The sequence below is a fragment of the Meles meles genome, chromosome 17, assembly GCF_922984935.1.
Source record: "Meles meles chromosome 17, mMelMel3.1 paternal haplotype, whole genome shotgun sequence".
In the NCBI taxonomy this organism is placed as follows: domain Eukaryota; kingdom Metazoa; phylum Chordata; class Mammalia; order Carnivora; family Mustelidae; genus Meles; species Meles meles.
In genome coordinates, this window is record NC_060082.1 from 21,168,804 (window position 1) to 21,184,008 (window position 15,205).

Genomic DNA, 15,205 nt, shown 5'->3' on the forward strand with positions numbered 1-15,205 from the left:
AATTTAATTGACGAGCACTGGGCCAAGAATAGAAGGATTTTTCTGAAAAAGAGCAGGGAGGGGAGACATGACCTATTAAATAGCAGACCTTATGAAGAAGTGAAAGCAATTAGAGGACAGTGATACTGGCACAGAGACAAACTGATGAGTGGAACAGAGTCCAGAAAACACTCAAACTCTGATATACAACAGAGGCAGAATGTTAGATAAGTAAGGAAAACAACAGATGTTTAATAAATGAGGCTAGAAAAAAATGATGATCCATATGGAAAAAGATAAAACTGAACTCCTACTTCACATGCTACACCAAAACCCAACTCCTGAGGAATTACGGACATAGATGTCGAAAATTAAAATTGAGGGGCGCCTGGGTCGCTCAGTGGTTAAGCCTCTGCCTTCAGCTCAGGTCATGATCTCAGGGTCCTGGGATCGAGCCCCACTTCGGGCTCTCTGCTCAGCAGGGATCCTGCTTCCCCCTCTCTCTCTGCCTGCCTCTCTGCCTACTTGTGATCTCTCTTCTCTGTCAAATAAATAAATAAAATATTTTTAAAAAAAGAAAATTAGAATTGAAATACAGAGGTAAATATCTTTTACAACTTCAGATAGATAATAATTTCTTAAACAAGATACAAAAAACATTGGCTCTAAAATATAAAATTCTACTCATCAAAAGACACCCAGAAAAGGTATGCCAACTTGGAGAAGCAGTATCAAGAACTCATAAATAACTCCTACAAATCAAAAAGAAAAGCACAATTCACCCCATAGAAAAATAAAAACAAACAGAAATTTCACAGAAGAAACACAAAGAAACACTTACAAAATGTAAAGGGAGATGTAAACCAAGACCACAATGAAGTACCATTTTGGGACAAGCTGGCTGGCAAAAATTTTAAAAGCCTGACAATACCACATTGGAGCATGCGGCTACAAAGTTATTCAGATATTGCTAATGGGAGCGTTACTGGAGTATCTACTTCATAAAACATTTTGATACATTTATGTATCATATGAAGTAGTCAATTCTACTTCTAGGTATACACCAGGAGAAATCTGCATATATACAGCAGCAGACATGTAGAAAAATGTTTCTAGTCACACAATTCATAGTAACTCAGATGTAAAACTCAAATGTCAATCTAGGAAGAGTAAGTAAATAAACCTAGCATGTTCGGGCAATTGTTACTATACAGCATGCAAAATAAAGGAACTACTAAGATAAACAACTTATAGAAGAATCTTAATGATATAATATTAAGACAAAAGTAAGTCCCCCAAAATCACACAGAGGATGTGAGAGAAGAAATGAAATGAAGCATTTATGTCAAGAGGTTTTATTTTTTTTTAAGATTTTATTTATTTATTTATTTATATCAGAGAGAGAGAGAGAACAAGCAGGCATTGTGGCAGGCAGAGTCAGAGAGAGAAGCAGCCTCCCTGCTAAGCAAGGAGCCCGATGTAGGACTCGATCCCAGGACCCCGGGATCATGACCCAAGCCGAAGGCAGCAGCTTAACTGACTGAGCCACCCAGGCGTCCCTGTCAAGAGGTTTTAAAGCAGAGCCAGCAGGGACACCTGGGTGGCTCCGTCGGTTAAGCGTCTGCCTCCAACTCAGGCTCCTTGCTCTGTGGGGGTACCTGCTTCTCCCTCTACCTGCCACTCCCCTGCTTGTGCTCCCTCTCTCTCTCTCTGACAAACAAATAATATCTTAAAATTAAAATAAAATAAAATGGAGCCAGGAAGCCAATAAGGAAATGGCCTTATGCACATCCTCACAGGACAAAAACCATGAACTTTGAATTGGGAGAAAGGGAATAAATTCCAAGGACTCTGCCAAACACCTGCAACTTGCAGTAAGACTTTGCTTAGTGAAAGCCTTAAAAACCAAACTATATTCAGTCAAGACTAGTCTTCTCTGAGCCAACACCAATCAAAATTCTTTGTAAACAAAACATACAAACATTCCTTTTGTCTTAAGACCCTTGATTTTTATTCCCTAGGGAACACAATTTGGGTTGCTACCCAAATCTGTGCTCCCTGATTTAAATTTTGAGACCCTAAATAAGTGCTCTTATTTCAGTACTGACTCTTTTCTCAATTGTTAAGAATAATACTCTCTATCTAGTCAAAATTTTATATACACACACCCTTTCTAGGATTATAAAAAATATAAAAGAGAAAGCAAAAGGGGATGCCTGGCTGCCTCAGTCAGTAAAGCAGCTGACTCTTGGTTTTGGCTCAGGTCATGATCTCGAGAGATCGAGTCCAAAGCCCAACTCTGAGCTCAGTGTTGAGTTTGCTTCAGATTCTCTCTCCCTCTCCCCTCCGGCTCAAGCTCTCTCTCTCTCTCTCTCTCAAACAAATAAATTCTTTAAAAAAGAAAAAAAAAAGAAAGAAAGAAAAACTAAAGAAAGCAAGGAAATAATATACCAAATTCAACATGAGGATTACAAGGGATGGAGGGAGGGAGGATGAGAGTTATGCTGAACAATGGGTGAGAGAGAAGCAAAAACAGATGAAGTTTACTTGGGTGGTGAGTTCTTAGGTGCTTACTGTATTACTTAAAATAACTAAATAAATAGGAGTCACGAGTATGTGTCATCAATCAAGGATTATCATAATCCTATTTCATGTACCTGAAGATGAATTTTTTTAAAAAAGGAAAAAAGAAAAACACAGGCATCATCATTGATTGCTGTCTTCCTCCTTCATCCCCACATCCAATCCATTACAAATTTAGAGTGTTAAGTATTATTCAAATCTGTTCATACTCATCTCTACCACCAGTCTTTCACCTACTTTTGCATGTACTTCTGCAAAAGTCTCCTGATAACTAGTCTTATATTCTATACCAGAATCTCCTCCTCACATGCTTTCTCCACACTACAGCCAAAGAGATCTCTTCCAAATAATAATTTGATCATGCCATACTTCTTTAAATAAACACTTCAATAACCTTCTATTACTCTTAAGATACAAAAAAAAAAAAAAAAAATACAAAGTCTCAGTCATGGCCTAAAATACCATACATGATCTGACCTTGGTCAACATGTTTGCCAGAAGGCTGATATTCTCTAATAACCATCTTCTTCCTCTTCCATATGAATAAAGTACACAAATTTTATCAAGGTCCATGACCACCCAGAATGAAGACAACTTTCCCACTCCCCTTTGCTGCTAAGTACAGCAATGCGACTAAGTTCTGGCCAGAAAGAAGTAAACATGTAACATAGGTAAATTCTAAAAAAAAGTTCATAAAAGGAGAGAAGTGTGCTGTCCCCTTTCTGCTTTCTGGAAAGTCCAATTAAGACAGAATGGCTACGGGGTGCCTCCTCTCTCTCTCTACCTGCCTCTCTGTCTACTTGTGATCTCTGTCTGTCAAATAAATAAATAAATAAATAAAATCTTAAAAAAAAAAAAAGACAGAATGGCTAAAACTCCAAAAATCATCTTGGGCCACAAAGTAATCTTTAGAATAGAATCCACACACAAAGGAACAAACAAAAGAGCCTGTAATTCTGACAGTTCTTGGAAGTGAAAGAGAAAAACTTCTATTTCTTATAAACCAGTGTGTCTCTACATCTAACTGTACCTAATTCTGATTAACATGCTGCCTGTTCATCTCATGCCATCTTCCCATTGCTCTCTACATGCCAGCTACACTGGCCCTCTTTCAGTACATTTTACTAGTCTTATTCCCTTTTACTATAAAGCTGCTATTAATCTGGGATGATCCTCAACCTCTTTACCCCAGTTAATACCCACTTAACCTTTAGACTTCAGTTGAACTCTCCATTATTCAGAACTTTCTCAGATCTCCCTAAAGGGGTCAAGTACCATTTTTATATATGTAATAAAAAATTTAACCTTGTCCAGAAAGAGGACTTGCCCTTGCCCTTGGCTTCTGGGAGGTAAACTCTAAGCTCCTGAAAAGCCAGGCCTCATAAGAGCATCTTTGTTTACCTGGGGCATTTGGTCCACAAAGGTAGTCACTGTGACTTCGGGGAGAATTTGGTGCCTAGTGACTGAGGTCAGTCATGGTAGCTAGTCAGCCAGGTCTACGAGATGGGGGCCAAATAAAAACTCTGGATACCAAGAATTGGTTGAGATTCCCTGGATGACAATCCTCTGTATATACTGTCACATATGGTTGCCAGGAAAGTTAGTGCCATCTGTAACTCTTGGGAGAAGACAATGGGAAGCTCTGAGCAAGGAACCTTCCCATACTCTGTCCCATTCATCTCTTCCCTTGGCTGAATTTAATCTGTATCTTTCACTGTAATAAACCATAACCGTAACTGTAACAGCTTTCAATAAAGTCTGAGTTTTTCTAGCAAATTAAAGAAACTGAGGGTGGTCTTGGGGACCGCCCCCAAACTTTCACTTGTCAGAAGTGAGGGTGGCTTGGTGACCATGAACTCTGTAGTTGGTATTCGAAGTGAGGGTAATCTCACAGATTGTTTTCAAACTTCTGCAGTATAATACAGTTGTCATTTCACTCCATTCAGTACTTTATCACCACCATAAATTCTGCATTTCACTGATTAAAACCAATCACTTCCACTAAACTCTAAGCATCTTGTGGGCAGGGATTATGACTATTTATCATTCTCCAAGCACCTAGCACAGTATCTGGCACATTGTAGGCAATCATGCTTTCCTGGAAGACTGAATAGATAATCAGACAAACCCAGTACAATCTTTGTTTTGTTTTGTTTTTTGGTTTTTTTTGAGACAGACAGAGATCACAAGCAGGCAGAGAGGCAGGCAGAGGGAGAAGCAGGCTCCCCGCCGAGCGGAGAGCCCGACGCAGGGCTCGATCTCAGGACCCTGAGATCATGACCTGAGCTGAAGGCAGCGGCCTTAACCCACTGAGCCACCCAGGCGCCCCGAAACCCAGTACAATCTTAACAAGTACAATCTAAACAAATAAATCAGTGAAAAGTGAAAACAAAACAATGATGTTTTACAGCGAAGTACTACCAAATGTCATTTTTTTTTAAGATTTTATTTATTTATTTGACAGAGCAAGAGACACAAGCAGGCAGAGCAGGAGAGGGAGAGGGAGAAGCAGGTTCCCCACTGACAAGGGAGCCCGATGCGGGGCATGATCCCAGGACCCCGGGATCATGACCTGAGCCAAAGGCAGTCGCTTAACCAACAGGGCCACCCAGGCGCCCCCCAAATGTCACTTCTTACACACAAATTACTAGATTCTTTTCTCAATACTTTTTAATCAGTGATCCACGTACATGCAGTTCCACAATTAGAGTGGATGATCAGCTTAAGACAGCCAGTATTACTACAGCCTCTCTAAACTGATGTAATTCCATCCATAAATACCAAAAATAGATACTTAGTTAATATGTATAACCTCATCATAAACAATTTAATTATATTAAATTATAAATATATAATAATATATTTTAATTATATAAATATATAAATATCTTATATAAATATAAGTAAAATTTTAATTACATTTTTAAATTTTCTGAAAATAGGAGACTCCTGGATAAAATCATTAGTAGTTATTGAAGCCTAGAATTAAGGATTATATATTTATGTAATACAAAGTTTCTGGCATAGGCTCAAAGGAGGCATACACTAAAAAGAATAAAAGATATTATTGGGAAATACTGATTCAGTTCAATACGAACTGTTGAGATAATATAGTACAAAAAACACCTAGTATTATTGGAAAATCACAAATCCTCGACATTCATAAATATGGCAGGAATAATATAATAAAAATAAAACATTAAATTATAGTTAAGACAGAAATACAGACCTAGAAAAATATTACAAATTCAAACCCTAGTACATTTTTCTTTAGCGTACTTTTTTACCTTAAAAATACTTAGACCTCTATAAATCATTAATGTCATAGTATTAGTTAATACTAGTGTTAACTGTAATATTCTTAGAGATGAAGATCTCTGTCGACATTTATATTTATATTATATTTATATTATATTATATATTTATATTTATAGTAGCTACTACGTGCTCGGGACTGTACATAAAAACAAAACCCCAGACTCCCAGGTCCACAATTTAGTATGGAAGACATATAGTGTGGAAGAAATTAAATGCACACATACACACAGAGAAAATGTTCAAGAATATAAATCATTTCTGTGGTTTTCTCTGAAGCAGGGATTATAAGGGACTTTTATTTCCTACATCATATAGTTACAATGCTTAGATTTTGTAAAATGAGCTTATATATTTATATACCTTAGAATATAAAAAAATCTTCCTTTACAAGGAGAAAAACACTTGAAGGACTCTTAAAATTATCTGTCTCTGGGCTGCCTGGGTGGCTCAGTGGGTTAAAGCCTCTGCCTCCGGCTCAGGTAATGATCCCAGGGTCCTGGGATCCAGCCCCACATCGGGCTCTCTGCTCAGCGGGGAGCCTGCTTCTTCCTCTCTCTCTCTCTCTCTCTGTCTGTCTGCCTCTTTGCTTACTTGTGATCTCTCTCTCTGTCAAATAAATAAATAAAATCTTTTTTAAAAAAATTATCTGTCTCCTACTTTTTCTCTACTATCTAGATCCTGGATCTAGAAATCACAGCCTGCAGTTTTGAAATTTGAATTACTGTTGTACAATAATACATAAGTACAAGTATTATAATACATAAACAATTACTTGTGTTAGAGAAATAAACAGAAATTCAAAATGTTGATCATTAAGAGATTATTAGGTAAATAAATTGTAGGACATTTACACCAATAAATTATAGGACACTGTCTTTTAAAAGAGACAATGTCATGATGTAGTGGAGAGCATAAACTTCAGAGCTACAGTGCCTGAGTTTGCACCCCAGCTCTGCCAATGACTGGCAGCATAACCTGGGCAAGTTTCATAACCTCTCTGGGATTGTTTCCACATCTGTGAAATAATAAGTAATGTGTAAAACCACATAGCGTTGTTTTGAGTATTGGCTACTACAAATAAATACATAAAAATAATACATATGGAAGTACCTAATAAACCTTATTGTTATGTGTATGGAAATGGAGCAAAGTCAAACTTTTATCATTAAGTGAAAAAAGATGCAAAATATTTTGCATAACAATCCAACTTTAGTAAGAAAATTATAATGAGAATATAATGAGAATTATATTATACAAAAACCAAAAACATATAAAAAGAGAATGTGGGAGATAGTACGGCATGTGGAATCACAAACCTAGGTTTTAGACCTGGGTTTAAATTCTGTGTAACATCTGAAAAATAAGTTAATTTTTCCAGATCTCAATTTCTTCATCTGTGATATTAGGGTAACAACCTCACAGAGTTGTTGCAAGGATTAAATAAATAATATATCTAAAGCACAATACCTGATACACGATAAGAATGGTAAATGCTGGCTACTGCTGTATTGTCTTCATTATTGTTGAAATTAAGAGACATGCCTGTCTTATTCACCATTAAACCTCTAGCACCTAAAACAATGCCTAGCACAAAGTGGGTGCTCAATACTATTTGTTGATTAAATGAATGAGTCAAACTATTAAAAGTGATTAGTAGAAATGGGTGTGGGATTACAAAGATAGTCATTCTTATCACTATTTATTTCTGTACTTGAATTTCTGCTATCAGAAAAAAATACATGATGATATTCTCTTAACCCTTAAAATAAAAAGAAGAAAGTGATAATTTCTCTCAAAAAACACTCAATTTTTAAAAGTTGGAGGAGAGTGGAAAGTAGTAAGAAAGTAGTAAGAAGAAAAGGGAAAACAAGTTACTAAGAGGAATGGCAAAGGACATCATCCAAAGGACAATAATGAGATTTAGCAGTTTTATTTTCAACCTTTCTAAAGGTTAAACAGATTATCCTAAGCGAATTTTTTGAGTCTCAGAAATGAGTGCAATTTTCAAACAATGTCATCAAATTTAGCTTAGATTTTAAACATTAATCAAACCTCTTTTATTATTCTCTTTTTCAGCTTTTCCAAACAAAGGACCAAATGTATGGAGGCATATAATAATATTCACCACTGCACTATATATACTAGGACAGCAGTTCTCAAGTGCGGTCCATGGACCCCTGGGAATTCCTAAGACCCTTCTAAAGGGGTTCATGTGCTCAAAAATTGTTCCCATAATAATTCAAAGATAGTTTTTGACTTCTACCCTGCTTTCACATTTGCACTGATAGTATAATAGCAATAGATATAGATACAGTATCTACAGCAATACAGAATAGCAATAGATAACACTGCTGGTATTTTAGCACCAAATCTGGGCAATGGCATTAAACTATTTCATCAACATAGATGGTTTAAAAAAAAAAAAGAAAGAAAGAAAGAGGAAAAAAAAACAGTTTTACTGAAGACTGTCTTTAATGAAGCAGTAAATTTTTACTAAAATCTGACTTTGAAGTACAAGTCTATAATATTCTACCAAATGAAATGGGTAGCACAAATAAAGCACTTCTGCTGCAAACCAAAATATGCTAGTCATTTCAACAAAAGGCAGTAGTACGACTCTTAAGTTGTGAGCTAAGTTGGCTGCTTTTATCTTAGAACATCTTTTTCACTTGAAAACACAAATGGCAGACAAATACAGTTGTTCAACAGGGTTTGCGGCAGGTATTTTTCTTTGAACTGAGTGAAATGAGCCTGTTACTTGAGGGAAAATCTCTGACAGTATTTGGTTTTATTGATAAAATTTGAACTTTCAAGTGAAAATTAGAATTTGGTAAGATTAAGATATTCCACTATTAGTTTAAAAGTTTCATGATACTTAATGACTTCTCTGATGATACACATGTGACTTATTCATAATGTATGCAATTAAATGTGTCAACACTTAGAAGATCTGTATAAGTCGGTGAACTTTCAAAATGACCCATACACAATGTTATCAAATGTTGCAGGAGTAAAAGACCCATTTGCACAGCAAGATAAACCAAAGTTTTTAACATAATAAGGAGTAAAGTTCAATGATATGGTTTCAGATGTCACTTGTAACTAACCTTTAAGAAAGCAACATTTTTGGAGTTTTGATATCAAAGAATATCCATAATTCTCTGAAAAAGACATTAAAATACTCCTCCCTTTCCAACTACACATATGTGAAATCAAATTTTCTTCATATATTTCAACCAAAAACAAAACAAAACAAAAATACTGCAACAGATTGAATAAAGAAGCAGAAAGGAGAATCTAGCTGTGAGCTATTAAGCCAGACATTAGGTCTGCAAAAATGTAAAACGTAAATGTAAAGCTTCTTGCCAATTTTTTTTGTTTAGTAAGTGTGATTATATTTCACTAAAAAATGTGTTACTTATTTTAACATGTAATGCATTTACTGTTTTTTAAAATCAATTAATACCCTCAAAATGGGGGCACCTGGGTGGCTCACTGGGTTAAGGCTCTGCCTTAGGCCCAGGTCATGATCTCAAGGTCCTAGATGGAGCCCCGCACTGGGCTCTCTACTCAGCAGGGAGCCTGCTTCTGCCTCTCTCTCTTTGCCTGCCTCTCTGCCTACTTGTGATTGCTCTCTTTCTCTCTCTCTGTCAAATAAATAAATAAAATCTTTAAAAGAAAATTCTCTCAAAATGTCTCAGTATTAATGTCTAAAATAATAAATATTGATAAATATAATCCATATAAACAGAAGAGCTCTTTGGAGAGCTCAACAATTTTTAAGAATGTAATGGGGTCCTAAGACAGAAAAGCTTGAGGACTGCAACACCGAAGACACAAAAGTGAAATAGACTTCTGTTTATAGAACTCTCAAGACTTCAGAGTACCCAAGGAGCATACCTGCTTTGCAAAAAATATTGTGTCAAGTCTGGAGTCCTGAACTACAGAGCCTGCTGGTTCTTCTCCTGGCTGCCATTTGAAAAGAAAAATTAACCCATGAACTGGCCTACAAAATAAAATACAAATTAGTGACACCAAAACCCATTTTTTTTTAACACGCTGTCAATACATTACATTTTAATCAGCTACTTAACAAATACATTGCAAACAAAGTAAGTTTGAGAAAATTTTTTAAGATTTCTATTGTCATTCAGTCACTAGAATGTTGCCTAGAACATGGTTAATAAACCTTAAAATTACATTAGATAAAACAGAATTAAATGAAACGTTTATTCTCAAATCTGGATTATGCACTTCTACCTTGTATCCCTTCACTAAAAACTAAAAATAAGAATATCGCAAAACTAAAAGATGCTGTTAACCGCAGACTGAATTCTAATCTATATGAATAAAATTCACGTGGGATATTTATAGATAAATGGCTTATAGCATATATATTATAAAATATATTAGGTCACCTTTATATATAATTGTTGAATTCATGAAAAATCATCAAACTGCAGTATGAATGGATGTTATCATCTTATACATAATTAAGTCATCCACTTCCCTAAAAGGAACTCTTGCTGCCCATGAAAAATTAAATCACCACTTTAGGATTCTCTCCAGTCTTTTATAACTGTCTTCCAAGCAACAAAACCCTTTCTTAGCCTTTAAAGATAGTTCAAATGACACATTTTTAATTAACATTTCCTGATCACTCAGCCAGAATTGATCCCTTAATTCATCTCAAGTCACTGTTCTTTCTGTGGGGAAGGGGAAAGTAGAGAGAAGCAAATGATCTCTTTACTATTAAAAACAGTAGCTATATCCCTACAGTCCCCATTTCCCCTCTAGAAGCCTACTCCTTGTCACATTCCAAGAATCCAAGAATTCTCCCTCCAATGAAAATTCCTCTAGCCCTCTATTCACAATACAGGGTCAATGCTTGCAGGCATGGAGATTGAGGGTAGGGGAGTCTTAAAGAAGTGATTTGAGTCAGAAGGATGGATAAAAGGAAGTACCTTCCTGGCACCTACATTTGGAATCTGAACTGTAACCTCCTCAAAAAGCAATGTGATAATGTATAGACATGTTCTGAATTACTGTTAATATAGGTTATCTACCAAATACGCTTTTGCAGATTAACCTATTACTCATGTTTTTAATGTTAAAATGTGTTCTGTGTTCTAACCCCATTGATCTACAAGTGAATATTGTAAAAAACTCAACCACTCAACCAATTCTGACATGGAATTACAGAGACTTACTTTTTAATTGCTTAAAAGTTACTTATATATGAGTCTCAGGTCTGGGTTATAAAATGAGAGTAATAGTACCTATCTCACAAGATCAAAGAAAGACTTAAAGGAGATGATGTAATCATTCTAAAGCAATCCAAGTAAAATAAACAGAAAACAGTCTGCTTAAAGTACGGACATATTATTTTTAACACAACTAAGATCATACTTACTTTAATTTTTCAAAATTCTCAGGCTCTAAACTCCATATTTCTTCTACTTGGGCTCCTCGGCAACCTGATATAAGAAATTATTTCTTTAGAAAACAAAGTAACTCATTTTTTCCCCTTCATAATTAAATAAAATACTAACGAAAAAAATGCACATTTAGGGACAATGAGACAAGATAAAATGAATGGTAAAACTGATGAAGTTCACAGCCAAATCCTTTTACTTCTTTTACTACTTCCTACTTATTTATAACAGGAGTATATCACTTTTATAATTTAAAGAATTTTCAAGAGTTTTTCACTGAAACACCACCCCAGACTTCTCAGTCTCTCTCAATCTCTCCCTCTTCTGCATCTGCTCTTTTCATTCAACTGCCATTTGCCTAGTTCTTTCCTTGGCCCTCTTCTTTTTTTTCTATACACTTTTTTTTAAGAGGTAGTAAATAACTACCATTTAACACTGACTTTCACATCACATGTTTAGTTCTGACCCTTTTCCTAAATTCCAATTCTATACTGTCTTTAAAATAATTTTATTTTCAACTATCTCAGAGTCCCCCAAACATAGCCTTCCTTAGGATAGTGTTTCTCAATCAGGTGATGTTTTCTCTCCCCCACTCTCTGACCCCCCTTCCCCCGCTGCCTGGGAAAGATTTTACAACGTCTGGAAATATTTTTATTACTATTGTCATCAGTGGGAAGGCCTTGGCATCTAATGGATAGAGGCCAGAAATGCTAAACATCCTACAGTGCAAAGGACAGCTACCAACAGTAAAGAATCATTTGGCCCAAAAGGTCAACATTGCCAAGGTCAAGAAACCCTGTCCTAGTGGTATGTATCATAGTTACAGTGTACTGCTTAAGAGGTAGGCTTCCAAAATGCCAGGGTTTGAATCCCGGGTCCTCCATTTACTAGCTATATGACCATTTAACCTCTCTGTCCCCCAAACTCATGGAGTTGTTATGAGGAATCACTGAGATAATTTAGTATGCATGAGATACATTTAATACAGTGCCTGGCACACTGTAAGGGTTTATTATTAACTAATATTATCTCAATACAAAAAACAGCCATATTTACAGTGTCTTCTATCTGTAAAGTGCTTTAAATGCATTTTCCCTAATCTCTGCAAGGCAAGTATTATACAGAAGTTTAGGGATCTTAAGTGTCTTGCCTAAATTCATTACAGTTAGTATGTGACAAAAAACTAAAAAACCCACATCTGGTTCCAAAGTGTGGACATATTTTAATATTCCAGATTATTTTCAAGTAAAAGCTAGAGAAGCCTTTGACCTACCTGGAAAAAAAAAAAAAAAAGTTGGGTCAACCAACTACATGACTTTGGGCATTCATACCATCTCAGACTCAATTTGCTCTATTCAGCAAATATCTGTTAAGTACCCACTCTTTTTTTTTTTTTTAAATTTTTTTTTTTTTAATTTGTCAGCGAGAGAGAGAGCACAAGGAGGCAGAACAGCAGGCAGAGGCAGAAGCAGGCTCCCTGCTGAGCAAGAAGCCCTACGTGGTACTCAGTCCCAGAACCCTAGGATCATGACCTGAGGCAAAGGCAGACGCTTACCCTACTGAGCCACCCAGGCATCCCTAAGTACCCACTTTGTATGAAAAGATATATGTACAAGGAAGAGTTACTAGATTGACTGTAGTAGAAAACATGTTACTAGACATTCACATATAGGAAGTTAGAGGAAAAAGCCTTTTAAGTGTGAACCGAGTGTCAAAAAGGGCACGGAAGGACACTAAGGCAATTGTTAACACTGGTTACTGCTATTAGAAATCAACTGTAAAAAGGCCAAACATCAAAACATTGTTCCTATCATACGAAAACAACAAAAATCCACTGAATAAAAGTGTCCCAAAATCTTCTGCACAGGGTGAATTTCAACGGTGACACCTGTTTAAACCTCATGCTAAACACACAGAATCTCTTTATATAAGGAAAACATAACATTCAACTCTTAGTATCTATCGCCTTATACCCATTAATATCTAATAGTCCCCTTATGTACACTCGATTTCAAATAATGTGTGTTAGAGGAAAGAGAAAGCAGTGATTCAAGAGAGCTGGATTCCAATCCCAGCACTACCTTAAAATTCTTAACCTTGAGCAAGAACACAATGTCTTTGAACCTCACTTTCCTTGTGTATAAAATAAGGGTACTCCTCTGCTTCATCCAATCCACACGGTTCTTGTAAAGTATGCATTATTAAACACTAAATATAAAGAATCCCCTAATGCAGACTTCCTGACATATGTTAAGAAAAAGATGGGGGCAGGGTGGGGAAAGGTTTTAAAAAGTTAACAAAATGCTGGTATTTCACAAATACCTTTTATGTGCCAAGCATGGTACTAGGTCCTGGCAAGGACAGAAAGTAACAAACCATTGTCACAACACTTAATACTATCACAACTAGGGGGACCCCTGGGGGCTCAGTCAATAGATCCTCTGACTCTTTATCTCAGAGTCCTAAATTCCAGTCCCACACCGGGGGGTAAACTAACGGAAGGAAGACAGGCAGGAAAGAAGGAAGGAGGGAGGAAGAATTTCACCACTAGTAGAAAACAAGTATATACAAGTCGAAGATAATGCAGCGAATTTACATATGAAAGATACACTCAAAGTTATGAGGTAGGAGAGACCACTGCTGTCTTTGCTGATCCGAGACACTTTCCATGGATAATTGAACTGGGTCTTAAACAGGCTGGCCACAAAATCTGTCATCCAAACCAGAACACACTGCTCCAAAGTGAAAGGAAGTACTAAAATTAAAAAATGTTTGAAATATTTATGTATTGACAAACACATTTGCATTATGATACTGGTGGCTTCATAAAACAGTTCTATTCAAAAACTAATTTCAAGGAATAGCTCTCTTAAAAATATCCTGGCACATTTCTCCCCAAGAAAAATACCATAGTAGGGTCCTCCCTGTCGCCAATGCCTTAAATTTAAATTTAATGCTATCCTCCAACAGTTCTGACAATCTGTCATTCCCCCAACCTCACCAAGTCTACCAGAAGTAAAGGCATGGCCCCCACTTCTGTACCTCCTACCAAAAAATAGTACCAGGTATCTTCACTAATCATGTTATTCCATGTTATTTAGTTAGTGATGTGACCAAATAGGAAAAACTGGATTGTGGGCACTCAAGCAAGCACTTCAAAAACAAGGACTAGATTCAACTATTCGGGAACCTCAAGTTGGAAAGCTGTTGACTTGTATTCCTAACGAGAGGGTTCAATTTTGGGGGCCCCAACAATTACAAGCAACACTTGTTTCTAGGGGTACCAGGTGCACTCTCGTAAGTATACCTTTACTTTTTGTGTGAAACTAGGCTTTAACTTGCCTCTCTCCTCAAAACAAGGTAACATGTACCTCAAGAGAAATCATAACAGACCTTCTTGGCAAGGCAACTCTATATTGGCCCCCAAAGTCATTCAGATTTGTCTCAACTCCTGCGCCAGAGTTGCGGATGATGGAATTCTCCAAGACTTCTTCCTTGCAAGCCCAGGAGGAGTCCATGCAATCACTAAAATCACTATATAGCTAAGTTCATGCCTTAAGACAAGACGAAAAGTCAATACAAAAATTTAAGGAGAAAGCCACCTGCTTTCTAATGTAAACACTACAAGAGATAAATTAAACAGAGTTGTTATCTATGGGTCAGGTCAGATTAATCAGAGAGCTGAGGGAAAGGCAAGTTTAATATAGAAAACAAGAATGGATTTTGTTGGGAGACAACTTTCAATGAGTTTCTCCTGTTTCTGCTTGTCTTCTGAAAGTTCTGGACTATCTTTTCAAGGATGTTATTGTGATAAACAGACACAAGACAGAGACAGTGCCTCCCCCTGGTACAGAGATAAGACGGATTTTCTGTCCACAGAATATTCCTAA

The 15,205-nt window shown here is 36.5% G+C and overlaps 1 protein-coding gene across 2 annotated transcripts in view; it reads right to left on the minus strand.

Moving 5' to 3' along the window:
- Nucleotides 1-15,205, minus strand: part of UCHL5 (ubiquitin C-terminal hydrolase L5) — a 43,052-nt gene that overhangs the window by 23,841 nt on the left and 4,006 nt on the right. For both annotated transcript variants that reach the window (XM_045982670.1, XM_045982669.1), the window contains exons 2-3: nt 11,294-11,357; nt 9,781-9,886 (exon numbers count right to left, since the gene is read on the minus strand). In XM_045982670.1, the coding sequence (XP_045838626.1) occupies nt 9,781-9,886; nt 11,294-11,357 (170 nt within the window). The remainder of the gene's footprint in view (nt 1-9,780; nt 9,887-11,293; nt 11,358-15,205) is intronic.